Here is a 24,071-nt window from a genome sequence, read left to right as displayed (position 1 = left end):
TGTTGGTCCAGATTTGCAATTCTAATAAAATAGGTCTTAACTTACATTTTTATTTACCTTTGTAAGGTTCAGGATAGAGCAGCCTGTCTATATCAACATAATCCGGGACCCCATCAACCGGTTCCTCTCCAACTACTTTTTCCGTCGCTTTGGCGACTGGAGGGGTGAGCAGAACCACCTCATCCGCACTCCAGGGATGAAAGATGATGAGAGATACCTGGTGAGACCTTTGTTTTTTAGCAGCAGCTAATTATTGTTTCCGGCTTGAAAAACGAGCATTTATACATGAGTGTATCGTGGAGTAAATCAGTTTCTGATATTCTATATTCTATATAGTCTGATTGTTTTTTCACAGAGTGGATTCTTTCTCACTTGAGAAAATTATGTATAGATACAGTGTGTATGTTTTTGTAACCCAAGAATTTTCTTGATACACAGATGGGCTGGACATTGTGGCTTTGAGCTTTGCGACCTTGACTAATGGTGTCTTGAAATTTTTAATGGTCTGGGAATTAAAACTTGCTATAAGTTTATATTGATCTGTTGATTAATTAGCTGTAGTTTTATGGCCAAAGCTTTGCACCTGCCGTGGAGATGGGAAAGAGGTTGAATTAGGAGGTATTAATTATCAGTATGTGTGGTTTGGGCCAGCATCAGCTACCTTTTTTCTTTCCCTTTCAAAGCAGTGTATCCTTGGCCATAACATTGTGTCAGATGTGCGATGAAGAGAACTGACAAGGTCCCCCGTCTATGAGCTCCTCCCCAGAGAAAACTGATGCGCAGAATTGAGGAGCAGATTTCAGTTTTTAGTTCTATACCAAAATACCCAGATTTCATAAATAGAGCATATGGGTTTACTCTGATTTTATGTCACCATGCATTTTGTGTTTCTTTCTGCAACACTGTTTATATTATGCAGTAAATGTGGTCCTCTTGTGAGGAGTGAATCTCTGAAAATACTAGCAGTAATAGAAAGCAAATAGAAAACACAAATGAGCTGCTGATTATGCACCAGTCCTTTAAAGTAAGGAATTTTTGCACTATAAATGTTTTATAAATACAAAATTTATATATATATATATTGTATTACTGGTTTTTCATTCTCCAGTATATTGTTATATTGTTAACCATGTTGCTCTGGTCTGAAAAGGAACCAGTGCTCAATGGAGAAAACTTTTAGAACAATATCATTTAAAGAGTCAAACAAATATTGAATGTTTTAGCCTTCTTCCCCTCCATCTGCCTTTCATCTCAGTGCCAGTCCCCACAAGCCCATTTACTCTCATTTGGACATTAAGTAAATCAATGCCACGGAAATGTATGGTTTGAAATACTAATGTGTTTGCAGTATTTGACAGAGCTGCACAGTTATTTTATGACTGAGTCATTGACTTGCCAATAACAGTGCTTTAAATCTGTATCTGTTTTGGTTCCAGGCCAGCTGATTTGATAACCTGAAGCTCAGTTGAGACATGAACTGAAATGTTGTATAATAATTTCTTATTCTGGTATGACCTTGATCTACACTAATTATAGTGGCATGTGCGCTAAGGAGTGTTGTACTGAGAAACAGTAATGATACTGTTGCACTATGTTATATAAACACACTGTATAAACTGCCACAAAAGGTCGTAACAAGAAAATAATCTGACAAGTAACTTCTCCATTCATTCATTAAATAACTGATAAATAGCATGATTGTTTCCTTATATTTGAAATCTCTGTTTGTTGTTATCTTGAGACAAACATTAACATCCTAAATGTTGAAATATAAGCAACAGAATATTTCTTCCATACAGAAATATATTGAAACCACACTCTGCTCTCTTTGAAGATGTTTGACACATGGTCTTCCTGGAGGGAGGAAGGAAATTTGTAAGGCCACGGCAGACTGATGCTAACCCAATATTTAAATCTGATTATGATTCCAATTAGAGACCTGAGTTAGTATAACCACATGAAAAACTCAGTATCCAACATCTGCCTTGCAGAGGTGTTTACCCCTGTAGCACCATACTAAAGGCAATGCATCTCATATTTTACAGTACATGCTATTTGGAGCTTTACTTTAATTTTTTACGTTGACATTTTTTGATCTCTGTGTGAGTTTTACACAGTGGAGGAGCTACTGAGTTCATGACATACAGTACAGTACAGTTAGCAGTGAAGTGATGGATCTAATGTGAGGTTGGAACTCCCCTTAAGCAAGACAAACAACTACATTTGGGATTATGGGAGCAGGTAGGCAAAACAGAAAATATTTTGGTTATAAAAACAGGTCAAAACAATGATTGTATCAATACTTGTTCAAGATTTCATGGCAAATCAATATCCAGGCACAAACACAGGTACACTCCAAGTCATTCCTCGCACACTCCTCCATGCTGTCAGAGAACCTAAGAGCTCAGAAGGCCATAGTGAGAGGCTAACAGGAGGAGTAAATGTCATTCTGGCTTGAGTCTGACTGGGTGTAATTAAGTATTGCACTGCTTTCCCTGGAGTTTTGGACCATGTGAGTTGAGTTATTAAAGTATGCAGACCACGGGGGCCCCTTGCTACAGTTAAAGGGGAGGGGGAGCTGTGGACTGGCTTACCTGTGTGTGTGTGTGTGTGTGTATGTGTGTGTGTGTGTGTCCTGCACTTATGAGGACCAGTAGTCCTTAACGAGATTTAAAACTGACTAACATTTTTTGATGATGATTAGTTGGTACTCACTTCTTTGTTTGGGGCTAGTTTAGGCATTTAGAATGCAGTATGTGATGTTTTGCCTTGAGTCACTTGAATGTATTGTAAGTCTTGCCCTCTTCACCATCACTTAACTCCCCAAATTATAGGACATTCTCTGGAAATATCTAGAATTGAGATTTTTCTGTATACCAACTGCATAGATATCATGTTACTGTAACAACATAGAAGTGTCTCTGAGATGGCACCACCTTAGAGAAACAATATTTTAAGTTCTTGTTTTGCTTTGCTATGCTTTCTTTTCTTACTGCTTTACATTGCTGTTCTTGGTATTATTTCTTTTTACTGACTGTGCTTGTTAGCAACAACAACCTATCTTACATATTCAGCAAAAACAGCTTGCAGTTATGTGCTAAATCATATCTATAAACAGTGGCTGCCAGCATATGCCACACTAGCATCTGTACAATGCTGTAGACTGCAGTTGCTGTAGACTACTATACACTGCAAAATGTGTGTGAAAAACCAATTACAGGCCAAAGTATTAATTTAGGAATCAATATACAGAGTCACAGACAGACACAGAATGATGTATAATAGCTGTAAATATTCAGTAGTTTAATATGTTAAAAATGATTTTATGTTTTAGGTAGAACTAAGATTAACATTAGGGTTAAGGATCAAGCTTTAAAACCAAGTGTCTGGTTAAGAAAGTCGAGCCTTCAGCTTCTGTGAGCTTGTGTTGGAAGAAGCTGTCACCTTTGTTATATGGGTTGTTGGAAAGGGCTAGTGCCTGACAAATCAGCAACCCAAAACAATGAAACTGCAGCATTGATTCTCAGCAACAATTTCACCTAACAGGGAGTTATCTTTCATTCAATGTCGATATCCAAAATAAGGCTTAATATAAAGATTTAAGTTTTTGTGTGTTTTGTAGAGAGTTTAGGTCCATATTTGAGGCCAGGAGATTAATGTCCTCGCAAGTATAGCATTTAAAATATCTGCGTGTGTGTGTGTCGATGTGAGCGCCCTGATATGTCAACACTCTGAGTTCAGACTAGTCTTGGATATATCCCCTTCTTGCCCTGCGCTGGTTGTATATGAGAGGTGCCAATGAAAGAACACTGTCAGTTTGCTAGCCGGGGCCAAGGGAACCTGATGCACGTGTTACTGAGACATTCCTGTGGTCGGGTTGGATTTTCCGTCTGTCCCCACACCCCTTTTTACGCACACATACACTCCACTATACAAAGGCATGCACTGGGCACTTGAATGCAGAGTGTACACACACAAGATTGAGCACATGCATGAACTGTCATTTCGGCATTAAATTATGAGCTTTTATTTGGAAGTGGGTTTTAAAAAGCCATCATAGATTGATCTGGTCAGATTATTTTAATTACTGTACAGAGTTAAGTGTGTATTTATATGTGTGTATGAAAATGATAAATACAGAGAGAGTGATTGATCAGGCTCTGCCTTATTACAAGCACAATGTGTGTGTATGCCTGTGTTCATACACATGTGAGTGTGCATGCAAACACATGCAAAATGTCTATGAAGTAATTCAATGTCTCTACTGAACCCGAAGAGCACAGATTAGTTCTCACAGTTCAAAAATACTTGTCTGATCAGGTGAGATTCCCACTGCAAGTGAAAATCATCTGCTGTCAGTTAGTCTGACATTTACAATGACACATACACACTCTATAAGAAATAAGTGCACACATAATGAGAGAGGCTTTAATGGCATCAATCATGCCTTGGCATGCCTTGACATTAGAAACAGTAAGGTGGTGTATCTGTTACAGGGTTGATTGCCTAAGGTGCAACTGACACATGAATTTTGCTGGTCACATCTATCAGTTGTTAGCAAGTATATGATTTTTTAAGACATTAAAAAGTATCTTCATGTTATTTTTATACATTGTAATTGGCAACTTACCTGACAGTTTCTGTGTTGTTTGGGTGCAGCTGACCCCACCCGTCTGACATGCTCCAGAGTTAAAGTAAAAACAAATGCTAAGAATTATTAGTTTAAAGCAGCTATAATGAATATTTTTAAATTAACAATGGATCGCATGACTGTATGTGAAATGTGTCGCCTGTATAGATAAAACCACAGATAATTATCATCCACCTCCTCTCAGCTCTACAGAGCTTTTTAGCATCTTTCAGCTCATTGTTTTGGAATTACGGCCCGAAACTTTACTGTTTAGTTCACCTTCTCTTCTCTTATCAGTGTAGTTTAGGGTTGTAGCAAGCAGCTATTTTCAATGAAAAAGCTCTAATAACCAATTGTACACTACTTGCTCATCATCACATAGCACACAGACAAAGTTAGCAACTAGCTGGTTAACATAGTGGAGCATTTAGCAGCTAATAAGTCAGATATTTTGCTCAAAAGTTGGTGGAGACCAAAAACAGAGCTAAAAGGAGCGTTGATAGGCTTACATTTATCAGGTGGACATAAACACGACTCCAAGTGAATGCTAATGTTTCCTAATATCTGTTGGATGTGTCGGTAAGCACCTGTTTGCTAACACATTTAACAGATCATCTTAAAAGGTGAAAATGTGTCCGTGTTGGGTTCGATTTGACCCAGGTATATCACTCCCACGCTCCCTGGTGGAAAATGAGTCAAATTGTCCCATGGGAAAGGTTTACATCATCAATTACTCCTGATTTAATTCATGCATACATTCCATTCAGTGAAACGGGAGGCTGTTGTAGAGATTAGGGCCTATTTTCCTACAGTTTCTGTGACTGCTCAGTTGGCCTAATCCACAGTGAGTATAGGAACAATGAGCCTGAGTGTGCACACAGGTGCGCTCTTCGAAATACTAATGGGTTCTCTACAGAGAGTGCATATTGTCTAAAGTGTGTGTGTGCGCGTATCTGATTGCACGTAGTTGTATATAAATGAGTTGTGGCTGAATTCCCAGAGGTCCCCTAAATGTTGAGGCATAAGGGTCCTGTATCAAGTGTCAGAGCAAAGTGGAGGAAGGACTTCCTGGCAATGAGCCATATGTGTTGGGGAATGGCGTCACACGTTTCACTTCCTGTACTCCTTTCTCTGTTTCTTTGTCTCACATTCGCTTTTTCTCACTGTTTCTATTTCTAATTTGGCTCATAATGATTTTCTTGGGAGCTTTTGTGCTGTGCTGCATTTAGGCTAATTGTAGAGAAAGCCTGTCTGGAGTCCATTCCCAGTATCTGTTTATTAGCATGTGTGTGAAAAGTAACTGTGTTGCATAGTTCATGTCATCAATTGTAACTTGAGTTTCTTTTTAAATCTCTGCATGTGATTTATAGTTTCTCACACAGAATACGCTGCCAAAATCTTTGTTTTTTATTGTATTTATTGAGAAAGTCTAACACTCATCACAGACAGGAAACTGTAGACTACAGGGCAAGGAGATACACTCATATCTGATAACACCGGATATACTGACACTGTCGTTCTTTGACTGATAAAACACAAGAACAACAACAAATTATTCTTGAAATAATGAATAAAAAAACAGGGCAAACTTAACACAAGTCCTGACATGACCTGCACACTAACAATGGTGCAATGCTGAACTGTTTTCTAAAAGTTCCTCTGGGGTTTGTTGTGGTTTCTTTGAAGAGCTTTCCAGTGGTTTGCTTCACTGATCACCAATAAGTCCTGTTCCCAGTGCCTAGTGCAGTTCAGTAATAAAGTTCAAACAAACCCTGCAGCCGCTTGGTGAATCAGAGACACAATCACACCATAGTGTTCAGCTGCAAGGAAAAAATAACTGACCAAGTGCATAATGAGAGAAATCAAGATGTATAGTTATCAGATTTGTGATACAGTTCAGTTTGTCTATCTGTTTTCACTGTGAACTGTCATAGAGCAAAAATGGCAACATCATCATTACACCATGCTATCGTAGATATGCAGCTAAAAATACAACTACTAACTCTAACTTTTACCTGAAAGGCACACCGTCCAAGCTCATACATGCTCATATACACATGGTTTCTTGCCTTTATCCATGTTTACACCCCTGTAAGTGAGGTGTTTTTGACAGCTCAGTCACCTGGTTCACCCGCAGGCGCCTCACATCTCACCCTTAATAGCAGTCTGCGTCCTCTAGGAAGGTCTGGGCCTCTGGTCCTGTCTGACCCAACCTTATCGCTGTGATGGAGCATGTTGGCCTCAGTGTTGGCTTTGACAAATTGCTCTGTTTAAATCAGCCGTTACAACTTATCAGAGTATAAATCTTAAAGGTCAAGCTTTGACACAATCATTTCACTTTCAATCTGCTTCCACTTTCAGATCCCATTCTCTTTTATGCAACGGGCCTGTCAACACCTTTTGCCTCATACATGTAGCCTGGTGCTACCGTATGTGTGCTTGCACTAGGATGTGGGGTATCTGCTTGCGCCTGTGTGCGAGAGAGAAAGTCATGCTTTGTGGAGTGTTTTGTTGCTCAGGACTTGTTGCCATCCATAAGGCTTACGTCACCTGACATGGATTTGACTGCTAGTTCCACAGCACTTAGTCGCTGGCCAGCTTCATTCCTGCTTGTGTGTTTTTAATCTTTCCTCTGTTTTTTTCCCCTTTCATTATTTAATAGCTCCCACATTTAGACAAGGAGTGTTTTAAAGTTTGCAACTCTGATCATATCGCTTTATTTCTGACTGATAAGACATGAAATGTTTAAGTTCATCCCAGCTTGATCTGATTTCTGCAGCTAAATCATGGTAATTACACTTTATACTGCATGTATTTCTTTTTCAGATGAACACGAATCCATACACAAAACTTTATTTGATAAGAAGAAAACTATGCTTTCTTATTTAACACCTCAGCGTCTGAGACCAGCTGAGGTGAAGGGCAGAGCTTATCTTTGTACTCAGGATGTTGTTTTGCATAGCACTTTAGCTTCTCAGATGATCACTATCACAGTAGTGCTGGTGAAGCGCTCTCTCTAGTGGCAGACACAAGGCATTACAATTCTGTTTGAGATCCATCTACTGCAAGTGGAACGAAAACTATAAAGGAATAAGTACCGATAAAATTCAAAGGATTGTTATGTGTTTTCTGCTTTTAGGATATCAATGTGTGCATTCTAGAGAACTACCCTGAGTGCTCCAACCCCAGAGTTTTCTACATCATCCCCTACTTCTGTGGACAGCATCCTCAATGCAGGTATCTACAGACTCTCAAGTTGCATGACAAAGCATTTCGATGTTTTAGACATTGGTAACATTTGGTGATATTTTATGTTTCTTGTCATGTAAGGCTGCTCTTTTGCTGTCTTTGGTTTTATCTCTGGCTGTTAATTTTTCTTCTCTCTCCACCAGGGAGCCAGGAGCATGGGCTCTGGAGAGGGCCAAACAGAATGTGCTGGAGAACTACCTGCTTGTTGGTATCCTGGAGGAGCTGGAGGATGTTCTGCTCCTGTTGGAGAGGCTCTTACCTCATTACTTTACTGGAGTACTCAACATCTACAAGAGCCCTGGTAGGTGCACGTTCCCAATTTCTTTTTTATCACATAGTATCACATTTGTAGCTGCTGTTCCCTTTAAAAATCTAATTTTGGCAAATGTATTTTTCTTAAAAATGGTGTATGTTGTAGTCTGATTCTTTGATTGGATTCCTGTCAAGTTGCATACAATTGACTTCCTCTTGGTTTTTTTCACATCTTCTTTCTGCAGACTATAGGAAAATGGGGAACATGACAGGCACAGTACGTAAACACACGCCCACTCTGGAGGCCCTGCAGGTGCTTTACCACCGCATGCGCTACGAGTATGAGTTCTACAACTTCATCCGTGACCAGTTCCACCTCATGAAGAAAAAAATTGGCCTCAAGTCTGTCTCCCAACCCACCGCCTACTCACCTGCTTTCCTTCGAGAGCTGGCCCTCCGAACCCCAGAGCCTCTGGATGAAGACGAGGAGCTTGACGCAGACCTGGAGGATGCCAACAGCTGGCTGGTCCATCCCTAAGGGCTGTATGATGAACAGTGGATGTAGCCCAAAAAAAGCTGATTGGCTGGAATTGGCTGGAGATAGCTGGAGGAAGCCTTCGGGCAGACGGGGAGCGTTCCCCGTCTTTCAGCATTCCTAAGAAAAGTGAGGTGTGTTTAGGGGTGTGTGGATCCTGACGCTCATGTTTGTACGAGCTCTGATTTCCATCTGCAATAGACTCCTATCACGACAGGCTCAGCACAGAGGACTATAGGGGTTGAGTAATTGGAAGGACTAAATGCTCTATTTAAAAATTGACCAAGGACAATGGAAAATAATGTTAAGCTCAATTTGCATGACTCAAGTTTTGTTTTAATTTGAGCTTGTTTTTGGGTTCATTTATGTAAAAAAAAACCATCATTGCTGTAATCTCCAGGAGAGATTAGCGCAACTTGTGGATAGCTAAATGTGTTGGGAAATATTCTAAATCTTGGTCGCTGGGGTGTTAACTGTAGGAGAGGACTCCAGAGACACTGCCCAAGAAAGAGGTTCATACTTTATGAAAGGGTTAATGTCCTAAAAGCTGGAATGGGAAATGGTATCCATGAATAAAAAAGTACCAAAACCCTTTTTTGTATATTAGTTGTTTAGGACTATTGTAAGTGCCAAACCTTGCTTGAGTTCCAGTTACCGACAGGAACCTGTGCACAGCTGGTGGAGTTGTGAAGTCAGTTGTTATAGTATTGATTTATAACATTTTGTTTCATTTTGTAAGATATTATTAGATATAAATGAGGGTTAAACGGTAAGCACTCAATTATGAATTCAAAGAATTCCAACTGTGTGTGCATGAATGATTGAGTTTGACCAAACCAGCGGTGTATTTTAGCATAGATTTATTATTTGGAACAGGTCACTTGTTGAGAATATAGGCTGGGTTTAGAGTCAAACATTAAAAAGCATATACGGAGCGTAATTTGTTTTAATCCAAAGTTTAAAAGATTGAGTTTGCCAAATACCAATGTTGCTGCGATGCATTACAAAACTGTATATACTGCACTTTTTCTGAGGTGACTTCCTGAAATTCTGCAGCAAAATGAGGGACTTGGTCACAAAACTGGATACTTATTTGCCTTTCATTTCAAATAGGATTATGTTGCTGTTTAAGGTTTTGTTTTCTCTCTCAAAATATCATCATTTGTGAAGTGTTACTGATCCCAGCTAACACTAATCTCTAATTCTCCAGCAGCTATTCAGAGTGCATGTTTTTTATCACTCATGTAAAAATCATCCAGAGAACAGTAACCATAAGCTAATGTGTGACTGTCACATACATATTTCACTTTACCATCTTAATTTCCATTGTCTGTACCTTTTCATTGTCCTGGTTTGTGTTCAGTGTTTTTTGCCAGTTTAATTTATTATTTTGTATTCATTTGCATTCCAGATAAGATTCTCAGGAAGAAAAAAAAAGTTTAACAACTTGATCATTTGTATCTTTGGTTTCTGGCGGCTATGAAACCATTTCTTGGCATTGGCAAGGGTGTCTAGAATGGGTTTATATCATCAGCTGAAAACTGGTTAACTAATGCACTCCATCATTTTACAGTCTTCAAAATAAATGTCTTCTAACTATTGCAGCTATTGTCTGTGCTTTACTTGTTTGAAGAAGTTTGTTGTAGCCTCTTCACCCCATCAGGAATGCTGTAGCCTGCCTCATCCTCAACCTGCTGCTACACATATCCGATTGATAGGCAGCTACTAACAGAGCAGCCTGCAGACCATGGTCCACGCCATCACTTTGCTATGTGTAGCTCTCTCTTCCCTGCAGCAGCCTGTCCATCACTCCACCCAACCTCGACTCATCTTCCCTCTGGCTCCCCAGTTGTGAAATTACCTTCCCTGCTCCAGTCAAGACAACACTGCCTATCCTCTGATATGAAAATAAAAAGTCATGTTCCACTCTCACCTGTCTTCCATCTCTATTTACACTTGATCTTGTTCCTGTCGTTTCAAAACGTATACATACTGTAAGACTCTTAATGCAGTTTTTGATGATACATGCTGTGTTGACACAGGGTTGTTGCTAAATCTGTTACCTTGGTATTGTTGCCTCAATCCTGCAGTTAATTGCTATTGATTACTTGTAAACTTGGCAGCTTCCTTTCACTTTTTCTGCTTTTCCAGCCACTGTTACTTACTCTGAGTGAAAGCAACAAGATACATAATATGTAAAGTGAAATACATCCCCAACAAAATAATTCTAGTAGTCTCGACTACAGAAAAGTAGTAGAAAAGAAGTAAAAGTTACTCACTAATTATAAAAAAAAGTACCTCTGCAACAAGCAGCTCGCCTTGATTTAGAGTAACTGTATGACAGACACATTTGACCACAAGCAACACAACCTTAACAGTAAGGATCATAAATAACTCCAGATGGTACTGATTTGACATTTAACTCTTTGAAATATAAATCATTCACAAACTGCTGGATTTGCCTCAAACATTTAAGTTCAGACACATTCATTTTGATGTAACTCCCAGTCATGACCAACAAATGGTATCCTTTTTTCATCGTTGCTTCAACACTTAAGTAAAAAAAAAAAAAACACAGTTTGGAGTCAGTACTCTGTGTTGATATTGAAACCCTCCAAGTATACAGCTCAATTTGGTCCTCACAAAGATATAACTACAAGAGCACACACAGAGAGAAGGGAAATCTTCACTCCATGGTGTCCAATAATAATCACACACTATTTGGGGCATCAGTATCATGACAGAATTGGATGTTCACATTAGCAGCCTGGCTGTTAAGGTTCAAGTGAAGTGCATAACTTTAGCTTTTCCATATACACATATGCACTGGTCATGCATCTGCAGAGTTTTCTGCTCCAAAGTTGAACACAGAGGGTTTGTTCATGTGCTGGGTGGTGCAGAGGAGCTGGCGTTGTGGCAGTGGGGTCCTCCTCTCCACTGGCAAATAGGAAGCTGTTTGTGTTGGTGGGCTGTTCCCAGACCTACTCTATATTCCCTGTATGTCAAAAATAGATTCCCTACCTTTCCAGCACTAGGTTGAACCCTCCAGTTTGAAATACAGAGAGAGAGAGAGGAAGAAGGAAAGAGCTTGTAACTTGCATAATAATAAGTCTTTTCTCAGTATCACTGTAGAACTCTGTTCTTACAGCAGATATATATTAACAAGACAAGATTTAAATGTGTACTGTAGTAATGAAGAGGCCACCAACCTCATGTGTTAGACGTCTTATTTATTTTTCCATAATGAAATAAAAATAATACTAACAAAGAAACAATATATTAAAAAAACATACTGTTGATTGTAAAACTGTTCAGAATTGAATACTGACCCTGACTACATTCATCACCTGGTGATCAAAAGTCATCAATGTTGTATACCAGTTGATTGTCATGATTTTTTGTTCTCCTTCAGATTAAAGCTACTGCAACATTGCAAAGCAGGTGAATCTCCTAACCCTAACCTTTTGTGGTTCATTCCTGCCTTTGGTCCAAACATCTGGAGCTCACGCCTTGACTCTTGAACATATACTAATGTAGTATTACTCTATATACTGCAAAAGTCAATTAAAAGCATAGCCTCAATTAAATGCTGAGTCCCTTTTAATGGCCAGGTGTGGCTACATGTTTTGACAAATAAACACAGGTCTCAATTAGATGCTGGTTTTTATAGAAGTTCTTTTAATGTACAAAACCTTAAAGCCCACCAAGTCGCCTGCTTGAGCTAGTTCTCAGCTGTTTAGATCATGATAAATGTTTAAACGTTTGTCAATATGGACATGCTACACATTGTTAGATTGGTTAGATTCTTCACAATTCAATCATTCAGTTCATTTTACGGAAACCATGAGCACCAAAGTATAATTTGACTCCCTACTTTTGAAGTAGTTTGTGCGAAAGGAATTAAAGGCCTGTCCCATATATAGGCAGGTTGACTTCAGTGACTGAAGCAAATAAAAGCCCAGGCTATTAATTGAAGTTTTATGGTACATTTCCTTCAGTATGTCCAGCATCTAGATTGCATACACAGAATAAGCTTGTAGAAAAATTTGTTCACCAACTATTGTTCTTACTAACACACACATAAATTAAATAACAAAGTTAAAGCTAAGCAATACCATCTTTTTTTCTTTTAAGATTCTTTTGTTGGGCATTTTGCCTTTATTGGACAGTGACAGCTGTAGATAGATACAGGAAAGGCAGGAGAGGGAACGACATGCAGTGAAGGGCCCTGGGTTGGAATCAAACCCATGTTGGAATTGAACCTGGGCCGCTGCTGTAAGGACTTAATGGTGCACGCTGGTGAGCTACCAGGGCGTTTAATTTCACAGTGATATCCAAAAGTGGATGCCCTGAGATTTAAAAAAGAGTTGAAAATAATAAAAAGGTGACTAAAATGAAATAAATATTTTTTTTAAATGCACTTCTTTGTTATTAGAATAAAATATTCTATTGTTTGAATCATGGTATTGCACTGTGTTTAGAATAACATTGCATCTGTATGCTTTATATTTTATATACTATGTTTCAGAAAGAGAGGCACAGCCATGATGTGCACTTATGATAGTTGTTTCAGAGAGGCAACTAAATCACACTGCAGAAGTTGTAAGACTGTTGTATCACTAATATACTCACTTACTTTTTTTAAAGGATAATTCCAGTTCATTACAACTTGGGTTTTTATATTTTTGCAGCGGTTATATCAACAACATTGTATTCACAAAGTTAATTGCTGAGATCTCAGATCCAGATACAGGTTGAACTAATTTGGAAGAGAAATCAAAGGCAAACATCCGGCATCAGCGGATGGCCATCCACCATTGAGTCTGGTTCTGTCCAAGGTTTCTTTCATCAAGGAAGTTTTTTCTTGCCACTGTCGCCAAATGCTTGCTCATGGTGTGATTTGTTGGGTCTCTGTAAATAATATTATAAAAGAGTACGGTCTAGACCTGCTCTATAGGAAAAGTGCAATGAGATAACTTCTGTTGTGAATTGGCGCTATATAAATAAAATTGAAACAGTCCATTGTAAACATCAATCACAAATTCTGGTTCAACTTTGATCTACTGTGCATGCTGTAGTGCGCAAAAAATAAATAAAGCTGTTTGGATAATTTGGTTAAACTGTTGGCTGTCAGACTTTGTTGTAGCTATGTCACCGTGCTCCTAGATCCCAGCAATTACTTTGGTGAGTACAAGGTTATCATAACTAATAGCAATAATGGGCAAAACTAAAAATATAAGACTGAAGTTGTTATAAACTGAAATGATCCTTTAATATACTTCATGTTTCCTTGGTCTTGGTCATACACAATATACATACACACATATAGCACACAATTTTCTCGATCAATGAATTTATGAACTGCTGTGATTGCACTGTATCTGTGACTGATTGTTGCATTACTGGGATCTGTATGCATGCAGGAAGGTTTGTGTAATGTTTCAGGACCTTTAAAGTACTGAACTGTTGGTCACTTTGCAGAACAAAATGTCAACAAACATGTCATTTCAAAAAGTTCTGATAAAACTTTGTTGGGTTTTTTGTTTCTTTTTTTTCCAACAATCCAATAAATCAATGATGTTACTATTTCAGTTTTTGGCAGCCATCACCTCCTCTCTTTTCCTTCATTTTTTCCCCAAAGCTTATCTCTGTGCATCCATCTCTCCGGTTTTCCAGCAGTATACAACTCAGGTCTTGGTTTCATGTTGATTCATTGCCAACCCGTCCTTAGCATCTTTATTGCCCAGGGCTGAAATATTCTTGCTGGGCTTACGTCCCAGAGCTTCAGCCTCTTCCAAGGTGGTTGTTAGAGGTCTGCCCAGGGTCTCAGGCAACAACAATGTCAGCAGTCCAATAATGAATGCCAGGATTCCCACGATGAGCTAACAAAGGTTGTGATGAATAAAGGAAAAAATTCATTAGTTAAAATTTGTTTTGTTGCCAGGATACCTTTGTAGATAAACTATGACGAATGGGAACAGGGTACAAAGGTGACAGAATGGACAATGTGATAACAGGTAATTAAACATTAAATAATATCTGTTGTTCTGAGATAACCAGTCAAAAGAGAACCTATATACCTGAGGTAAGTAGACCCAGACATCAGCTAGGTACACACAGAAGGGGGCCACCACACTGCCAACACGGCACATCATACTGCCACTACCCACTGCCAGAGACCTGGAGGGAGATCATACACAAAATCAGCAACATTAGAGAAGACAGATTCAGTGACATCAGGGTACAGACGTGAGGCCTACCACCACCACTATAAACAAGAATCAATTACTGTAAACTCTCTGAAAAGCAACATTACTTCATGATCAAAAACGGTATCATATCTGCATATCTATAGTACAAGTATACTATGTTTCTTGTTTCTTGACTTTTCTATGTTTCTTTTCAAATCTTTTTGATGTAAAAAGACACTGAACTGGTAGCTTTAATGTGCCCATAATGATATTCTGTGGAAAGGGGTAGAGCTACAAAAACACATGACACAATAACACTCGTGACTCTTCCTTCCTTGATTATTTATCGTTCCTTAGATCGCAAAACACTATTAGTACACAGCCCTATAGACTATGCTTAAAAAGAGGGCTATGAAGATGTAAACAAAAATAAGTTTAAAAAAGATCAAATTAGGTTTTGGTTTAAATTTTATATTAAAGCTTTGGGAAACAAGCTAACTATTCTTCACATTAGATCATCAATGTACAGACTACTGTTTGTTAAAATTGGGATAGTTTGACAGTTCAAAATAGAAATATAAAAAATAGTGGAAAGTTTTCTTTGTTTGGGGTTTGTATGAGTTGAACTCACTGATAAATTGAAGACAGTTTTATACAAAAACATCTCTAAAAAGAAAAATTGCAAATTGATGCTAGTCCAGATAATTATATGTTCCCAGAAGCTGTATGTGTTTTGATTCTGTTTGTTCTTACCTGATGGTGGTTGGGTAAAGCTCACAGGTGTACAGGTAAATGAGACCAAAGGCAATGGCGATGGCAAACTTCCCTGTCATACAGAGAGCGATAGTCAGTGCCTCGATGTCCTGTGGAAAAGGGGTGGAGGTGGAGGTGGGGGACAAAGAAGTCAGTTGGACAGTTAGACACTCTACTGTTAATTTACTTCATTATTATCACTTTGTGGCATGGTAACTACTTAAACAAAACGTATTTATTACGCATATGTGTGTGCAAAAAAAGATTATAAATTAATTTATTCAAAGACACTGTAGATAGATACTATAGTGATTTTACATTGATCTGTATGTGGACATATTTAATGGAATGGAATGTTTTATATTGGTACATGCATGTGTTTCATATGTGTGAGTATTTCATATGTGTGAACAGTACAGTTGAAGTAAAGACCTGCATGGCCTGTTATACACCATATATTATACACATCCTTGAATGGGACTTACAACTGGACAGTGCATGTGAATGTGATAGTGTACATGTTCTTAGAAAGTGAGCTGTGATCTCAAATCTCCAGTGCCTCTCTTACAAACGCCTGGTGAACTATAACTCAGTCTGTTGCAATGATGCAACAGATACAGACAGCAAAACCTGGCCAGAACTGACAACACTAACGATACACAGAGAGGAGAGGGAGGTTGTGTGAGGTGATCCTATCCAAATAAGATATTTTTGAACTGTTGGCCTGAATCCAACAATCTTTATTTTTGGCTGTACTGATGTTAGGGGTTAACATCTTCTTTTATCTATTAATTAATGTATCTAACATCTATGGTGTGTTTGCATGGCACTAGCAGTATGCAAAGTATGCATCCACATTTGAATATATAACACACAGGGCCGCTGGCATGGAAACAGCCTCATGTCCTCTTTGAGCCTGAACACTGGTAATCTTATTTCTATTACAAGTAGACAGTGGTAGTGGACATTTTTTTCATTCTGTGCAGATGCCAGATTTTCCAGAAAGCTCTAATATTGTGTTAACAGTATGTAGTGCTTAGTAAACCATATAATGGTTATATTGGGACAAAATACAGATAAGTAAAGCCACTGAAAGAAGTATAAATGGTAGGCTTGAGACGGCTATAACTCCGTCACTAACACAGTACAGTGTAGCTATGTAGACAAACATAGCATTCAAAAGCAAGAGGACGATAAAAAGGAGGAGACTGTCAGCAGTACTTTCTGAGACATCTGAGACAGAATGAGGTTTTGACTGCAAGGATTGCACTATAAATCTTCAGAAATTTATAAAGAAACTTGCTTAACAAGTATGGATAGAAACTCCAGAACAGATGAGCATATTGTGCAAAGATTTATAGAAAGATCTATTGAATCTATACAAAGAGTGTAACCAATGCCAAGTGAAACACTCTAAACAGTGATTAATTAGCAGACATACCAATGTACAATATAACTATCAGGAGAGAGAAGCAACTAAGAGGGAAGGAAGAGAGAGAAGATAAGCTATCCTTCTCATAATACTGAAGACTGCCAAGCAAGCTGGACTAAGCTGCTTGTGAACTGGTGTGATTGGATAACATAAGAATGTGAGTGTGTCATTAATAAACTGTCACCTAAATAAGTTAATGTATACTACTTAGTCATTAAAGTGTTTCTTAACACTTTTATCCACACTGAAACTCTTCTCTGATACTTAGTTGTGTTAGAAACTATAATATGTTTGTCAAGGTAAGATATTTTTTCATACAGTTTACCAAAGCAAGTTACATACACTGGTATGAGGGAGTGTATGTAAGCCTGCAGATGGAGTTTCATTAAGTCATGTCTTCTTGCAGAGGTTACTGCACTGACACAAACAGCGAGCGTCAAAGGTCATATTTACTTGGACGTTACACACCAGCTGTTTGTCAACCCAACCATAAGCAGTGCTAATTTGGGTCAGAGCTCAGAACACACACACTGGGAGGTGTGTGTGTTCTGAGTGTCGTATATCTGGTCTCAACAGTAACAGTGGTCCAGTTGCCCGGGGTATTGTAAACTCAAGAGCTAACGGTCCCGACAGATTGTGCCAATGCAGAAAATACTTTCAAAATAGCCCTATGTTACAGTTAGCTTATCCCTGATTCCCCACAACTAAGAGTCTTGTTAACAGCAGCATCACTGCCATGTGTGTAATGCTCCAAATGCAGCTAGAAATCAGGATTTGACTGACATTTAACATTTAAAAATGAGTGTGAGAACAAGATAAAAAGAGCATTCCTTGAAGGATTGTTTGCCTGCATTGAACATGACAGAATGTTTTGTGTGCCATCTGGCTAATTCCTATAAATTTGGAGTCAAATAAGTATAAATAACAGAACATAACAGAATTATTGTTGTTGTGTTGTGTTGGAGCCAGTAGTTATATAACTGAATTATAAGATTATTATTATTATAAGACTTTTAAATTTAAGAATACCAACACTTGAATTAAACATATACACATAGTGTCTCTCTCTCTCATGCACAAACTCTCAGTACGTACAGCAGGTACTATAATGATGAGCATACAAGCGACCCCGGCCAGGAGCAGAGCTGGGACACAAGTCTTCTTCCTGCCAATCCGGTCCATTGCAAAACAGCCAACCAGATAAGAGGGGAGCTCCACGGCACCTGGAAACAGCGAATTACAGCAGCTCTCGGTCAGAGGTTATTGCGGCACTGACACACTGACACAGAGAAATTCTATCTAGGGGACGTAAATAACCGGCATCTGAAATGTTGGTGAAGCTCAGCCTCCCAAATGTGCTCTAGTGTATGCCTCTAAATGAAATAAATCAATGTTCCTACTGGACATTAAAGGAAGCACATTAAATCAGCCTTTTTTCCCTAAAGTATAAAGAGGAAAAAAGACTAAATGTAATTCCCAGACATTACTTGTACCAAAAGTAGTATTTAATAGGTACACTTGTGAGAAATAATGGCTTTAAAGTTTATACTGGGAAATTTGCCTGGGAAAACCCCCATGCTTTCAAAACAGCATTACATGAGCAGTACATCAGTTCTTGTTTTGTTTAACAAAAAAAATGTTTATTACAGTATAAATCTTATTTTCTTTATTAGATGAAAAACCACAAGGAAACTATTTAGCTGACAGATGGAGGGCTATAGTTTTTCTTAATTGCTCACAGGCTTATTTGTTACCAAAAACAGAGTTGTAAACAAAGCCAATCACTTACCAGCAAGGAAGAGGTTAATGTACTGGTTTCCTCCAAGGTTGACTGAGCCTAAAGAAAAGACGTAGTAGCCCAGGCTGCCGATGAACCAGATGGCCCACACTGTGCACGTACGGCCCGCCATCCTCCAGCTGCCGAACAGATCCAGGATGGACAGCTTCTTTTCCGACTGCGATGGCCGCTCCTCTGCCTCCTCCAGCAGAGCACTGCCATTCTCTCTCTCCTCTGGCTCCAGGAGCTCCTCTACCTTCAGCCTGTATTCAAGGCCATTGAAGTGGGCTATCGAATCCAGCAGGGTCTGAGCGTCCTTGTAACGGCCCTTGGCCATCAAGTAAAAGGGCGTTTCAGGGAACTTCCAGCAGAAGAACAGGAATGGCGAGGTGCAAATGGAGAGGATGATCTGGTAGATCCACCAGACTCGCACCAGGTAACCGGTCAAAGCCACCACCATGATACCGACAGCAAAGGCCGCATGCACGTGCATAGAGGTCCATGTGCGTACCTTGATGCCAGTAAACTCTGTGACGTAGACAAACACCACCACGAGATAGCCACTGGACACCTGCCAAAGATGTGATGGGAATGAGGCAAGGAGGGACACAGATAAAAGGAGGAAAGGGAAGGAGGATAAAATAAGGAAAAGATTGGGGGGGGGATTGAAAGATGGAAAGGGGGAGGAAAGAGAGAAGATACAGAAAGTTTATATATTGGCTCCTGAACATTGTAATAGTAATTTGCTACAAAAATACGCAAATTTTTAATATACATGCTTGCAATATTGAGTTAACAGTGAATTGTTGAATTGTATTTATGAGCACTTTGTGTCAGTATTGTTACCACAGAATGCACAGTGTTTGGTTGTTAAATATTTCAGCACTTGTAAACTACTGAACAGCAGCCACTGTGGCCACAAGAAGCAACTATGGGATAAAGCTAAATGCTAAATGTTAGAGTAGCACAAGTAGGAAAGATTCAGAAAATCAGCAGTTATACAGCTATATCTATCTTAAAGTTTGCTAACATTAGCCACCATGTGTATTGAACTGAGCAGGAGTGAATTTTATCACTGATTAATTCAAGTCTTCATTTGTAAAAGAAACAATGTGTCCTTTTGTTTTTTTTTAAAGTTACATAATCTTGCTTTAAAGTTGAAGATGGGCATTATTGCTTGCTCCAGATGTTCATGCTTTTCATTAGATCAACTCCTTTGTATTTGAATGCATATACAGTTCCCCTAAAAAAAATCACAGTTCTACAGTTGTAGAGTTATATCTTGATATATGTGCAACTTAGGGGTAAACATGTCAGATCTCAGTGTAATACATATGGCAGTAATCAGGCTTTAGTCCCTGCTTGTAAGACTGAATTTGCACTGTGTTAGGTGTGGCTGTGCAGTATGAACCTACCCTATCTGAGAGTCTGATTCTATGTGAAAAACAACAGCTGTAGCTGAGGAGGACTGGGGGGATGGTAGAAGACAGAGAGGGGTGAAACAGTGCACAGACCATAGAGGCTCTTTCAGCACAACTTGACTGCCATGCGGGCTTGTAACCTTAATGACTCCCTTCCATTGCCTTGTAAACATGTTATTTTATGCACATATTATGCATTACTCTGTACACGAAAACACAAATGCACATACACATAAGCATACAGAGACACACTAAACTTGTTATACTACTGTTTATCTCCCAAATACCATATCAGTGCCTACTTTTAGCATGGTGGTTTGGGAATTTCAGTTTCTTTGACTGTTGCACCAACTGACCTTTACCAGCATGGGACCTGATTTAATTTGTAAGTCGTAATACGATGTTTACATTTTAGGCATTTACCTAATGGCTTAACAAGAATATCAACTCAATTCAGACGTAAATGTAATATTTATATATACACAGATATCTATGCTCTATAAATTTACATTTTTCCTTGATTATGAAAAAATAATAAAGCTAATGCTAATTTCTTGCATTCTCTTGTTTTATATGAATGTAAATTACTTTTCAAAGCTAATACTACATTATAAGACAGTCGCTTTTTTACCTTATTTGGGTTGTTTTTCAAAGTAAGAGGAGGTCAGAAATATGGTATGAGTTATAGTTATATTCTTATTATACACAGCTGGAGCAAACATCTTGCTTTTTTTCATGTTGGCTTGACTGTAATATGACTAACCAGGAGGTGGCTCCTAATATATTTATAGAGAACACAAGTGATTGGCTGAGAGCTTGTTTTGTACCGAAACATCTAGAAATTGGACACATAATGAACCTGGAAAAGCATGCTTGTTAACATGCAGAAAATGGAAAGTAAGGCACCTCCCTTGTTCCATACTGGCATTTGCAGAATGCAAGTGTTAATAACAGACTTTTTTCAAAATGACTGACATTAGTGTTTTTTAAATCTTTGCCAGATGCTTGTTCAAACTGGTGGATTACCTTTACCAACTAAGTTAGATGTCTCTGGAACTGTATTGGAAATTAATATCACAGTTAAGTTGCTCATCTACCTACTTTCTTTTGGTATGCCCTCTCTGATTATATTTAATTCCATATTATTAATTTGTCATTTCCCCAGTTGCATCAACCATGGTATGCAGGAACAACGACACACATGGATACACAACCACATACAGTACATATACACACTGAACTCACCATGGCAAGGAGGAAGCGGAGCACCACAAAGAAGTAATAGTTTCCAGAGAATGCTACAGACACCCCGAGTCCAAACTGACAGAGGCTGGTGAACATCAGAATCCTCACACGACCAACTCTGGAGGATAGAGACACCAATGCACGTAGAGAAAGAGAGAGAAAGGGTTAAAGAGAGTGATAAAGAGAAAGACAGACAGAGAGATAAAGTAACTGAGTTCAAGTGTTCAGGTAAGCAATGCTCTAAATAAAGTGTCATTTAATTGTCTGTAGTATCCCAGTTGTGTTCAGACTTTTAGTTGCAGCAGTCCAGTATAATGCTGTAAGCCTGGTATCACTAGACCAACATCAGGATGTAGGCAGTGCATGGCACATGTTACATATTTGTAGTTGCAGACCCACAAAGTACATTTGCTGTTTAAGCCACTGAGGTTCTGCTTTAAAATGTTAGCTGTGATGTTAGCAACTTTTTGTAGTAAACTAATACAGCAAATTTTCTATGGATCAAGCTAAGCTAATGTCTAACACCAATATTCTCGAGTTCTGTGTGTAGAGTAGGCCTACAACATAAACATGGGCTTGCACTTCACCTTCAACATGAAAGAGATGCTCCACAATCCGTTGGCCTGCTCAAGCAAAACCTGACCTCACAATGTGAGACATGTGGACCAAGACTTTGACAATGCTGAGCTCACAAAAGCATTCAACTATTAATCATGGTGGATAAGAACCATGGATAAAAAGCATAAGACCAGATACAGTGAGGTGTGATGATGATTAACTCATCCATAATAACCACTGCCTTCAGCACTTAATCCTTGCCTTCTCTTTTTTAACTCTGAGTGGGATCCATTTTATAAGAAGGTTGGACATCAAAGCAAGTGTGCCCTCGACTCTGACTTTATCAGACTGAAGGCCCACATACCTCCTCCTCCATCCTGTAGCCCCTGCTTACCTGTCAGCAATGTCCCCAAATATCAGCGCTCCGACCAGAACCCCCAGCATGAAGGTGGGCTGGCACAGCTTGGCCAGCCACTCTCTCTCACACACCAAGTCCCAGTTCGTCACAATGCTTTGATGAACTTCAGTGTGGTCGTAAGCAAAGTTCCTATTGCAGGCTCTCACTGTTTTGTTGCCATCGAAGTTGTATGTAAAGTCTCTTGGGTTGATGCGCAGGGCACAGCGGCACCGGCTGAGCTCCCACTGTTCTCCTTCAGCCGTCCTCACCACCAAGGGCCCAGTCCCCGACTTGAAGACCGGCAGGATTTCTTCCAAACTAGATCCCGTCAGGTTACCGTATAGGACATCGGTGATGTTGCCAGGCGCACTGCACACAAAGTTTGGCGTCTCCACTAAGAAGACAGAGGCCAGGTAGTGGATCCCACAAGCAACGGCCTGAAAGACTACTGCAAAGTAGAGACATGCCTGAAATCTGGAGAGAAAGACAATGCATTAAAATATTTGGGCGCAATCATTTAGGTCTCCAATAGATAACTGCAAAAGGTCACCTTAACAACTCATCCTGAATCTTAAAATCCTATTTGTGCTGCTGTATTGTATAAAGTTCTGACCATGTGCGTAAAAAAATGCAGTGATTTGTTCTCAAACAGCATTAGAATTAATAGACATTTGGAGACAAGTTGGACCGTGCTGTGGACAAGTGAAATTATCTTGACCTTTACATAGATTATTTACATTTTCTTGTCTTGAAATGTGAATTGCAATTCTTCTTTTCAACTACAAAAACAGGTGTACAGCTACAGTGATGGTGGGAACAATGATATTTTGTTATACCCAAAGACATACAGGCACGCTTTGTGAGAAAACCTAATGAAGACGTTAAATGAATTCAGCACTTTTTAGTACTTTAAATGTGATTAATCATGCACTTCAAACGTAACCTAGATACATTCTAATAACAACTGGAATACTTTAGTTATTTTTCAAAAATCTACAAAGAACACACACAAGTTCCTCTGAGTGAAGACTCACCCCTCAGTAAGCAATGAGATGTGATAGTTTTTTAAAAATAAAAAAAAGCATAACATCGCATTTACATTTCGAGCTCTCTTGGTGTTTGTATTTGTTTTCAATTGTCATTTGTAACATGGAATAAAAAGTTACTATTCCAAAGCTACCCAACTAGCTGCTGATGATGCCAAAAAATATCCCGAACTGCTTATTCACAAAACAAACGAAATATGCCAATTTAGTGAGACTGGAGAAGAGTACAAAGGCTTTTGATACCTTTTGAAATGTCCAAGCTCGTCGAATATCCTCTCTACGGTCATTTTCTGCGTCTCTCTCCTGAGCGCTTCAACACCAAATAATAAACTGCGGCGTTCACGGAACGGAGTGAGAGTAGGAGGGGCACACACGCTCTCTCACACACACACACGAGGGGTCCACTTTCAACCGCTAAATCAGCGGGGGGGGACTTCACAGAGAAAGGTCGCTATAAGCATAACTAATGCAATCTAAAGTCGTGTTTGTTGCTATCATTTGTTTATTGTATTCTTTCAAGTGAATTAACCCATATCATTTCACCTCTTTGAATAAGATAGGCTTAATGGTTTTGGCCTAAAGTCT

General features: G+C 39.0%; 2 protein-coding genes across 4 annotated transcripts in view; one reads left to right on the top strand and one right to left on the bottom strand.

Annotated features, from left to right (window-relative positions):
- Window positions 1-10,270, top strand: part of usta (uronyl 2-sulfotransferase a) — a 53,342-nt gene extending 43,072 nt beyond the window's left edge. For both annotated transcript variants that reach the window (XM_044168083.1, XM_044168084.1), the window contains 4 exons: window positions 67-220; window positions 7,770-7,867; window positions 8,023-8,180; window positions 8,377-10,270. In XM_044168083.1, the coding sequence (XP_044024018.1) occupies window positions 67-220; window positions 7,770-7,867; window positions 8,023-8,180; window positions 8,377-8,669 (703 nt within the window). In that variant the 3' untranslated portion in view covers window positions 8,670-10,270. The remainder of the gene's footprint in view (window positions 1-66; window positions 221-7,769; window positions 7,868-8,022; window positions 8,181-8,376) is intronic.
- Window positions 10,271-12,324: 2,054 nt separating this feature from the next.
- On the bottom strand, window positions 12,325-23,895 carry slc22a16 (solute carrier family 22 member 16). Of its 2 annotated transcripts, none has more exons than XM_044168082.1 (8): window positions 23,730-23,895; window positions 22,438-22,914; window positions 21,486-21,603; window positions 18,832-19,390; window positions 18,138-18,265; window positions 15,611-15,720; window positions 14,747-14,846; window positions 12,325-14,548 (listed from the first exon to the last, which is right to left on the bottom strand). In XM_044168082.1, the coding sequence occupies exons 1-8, from the start codon at window positions 23,771-23,773 to the stop codon at window positions 14,354-14,356; spliced, it is 1,731 nt and encodes a 576-aa protein (XP_044024017.1). In that variant the 5' UTR covers window positions 23,774-23,895; the 3' UTR covers window positions 12,325-14,353. The 2 variants fall into 2 exon arrangements, with proteins under 2 accessions (XP_044024017.1, XP_044024016.1); XM_044168081.1 differs by lacking the exon at window positions 23,730-23,895 and adding an exon at window positions 23,475-23,629.
- Between the last annotated feature and the right edge of the window lie 176 nt (window positions 23,896-24,071).

The sequence above is a fragment of the Siniperca chuatsi genome, linkage group LG16 (assembly GCF_020085105.1).
Source record: "Siniperca chuatsi isolate FFG_IHB_CAS linkage group LG16, ASM2008510v1, whole genome shotgun sequence".
Taxonomy (NCBI): Eukaryota; Metazoa; Chordata; class Actinopteri; order Centrarchiformes; family Sinipercidae; genus Siniperca; species Siniperca chuatsi.
Note: the sequence above shows the minus strand (reverse complement) of the source record. Positions and strands in the feature narration are given on the sequence as shown.

Excerpts from the sequence above, each read along its gene's own strand:
- slc22a16 (XM_044168081.1), bottom strand. The coding sequence starts at position 23,530 with ATGTTATGCTTTTTTTTATTTTTAAAAAACTATCACATCTCATTGCTT. Across the intron at positions 21,604-22,437 it reads TTTGGGGACATTGCTGACAG|AGTTGGTCGTGTGAGGATTC; the intron begins GTAAGCAGGGGC and ends TCTATCCTCCAG. Across the intron at positions 19,391-21,485 it reads TCCGCTTCCTCCTTGCCATG|GTGTCCAGTGGCTATCTCGT; the intron begins GTGAGTTCAGTG and ends CATCTTTGGCAG.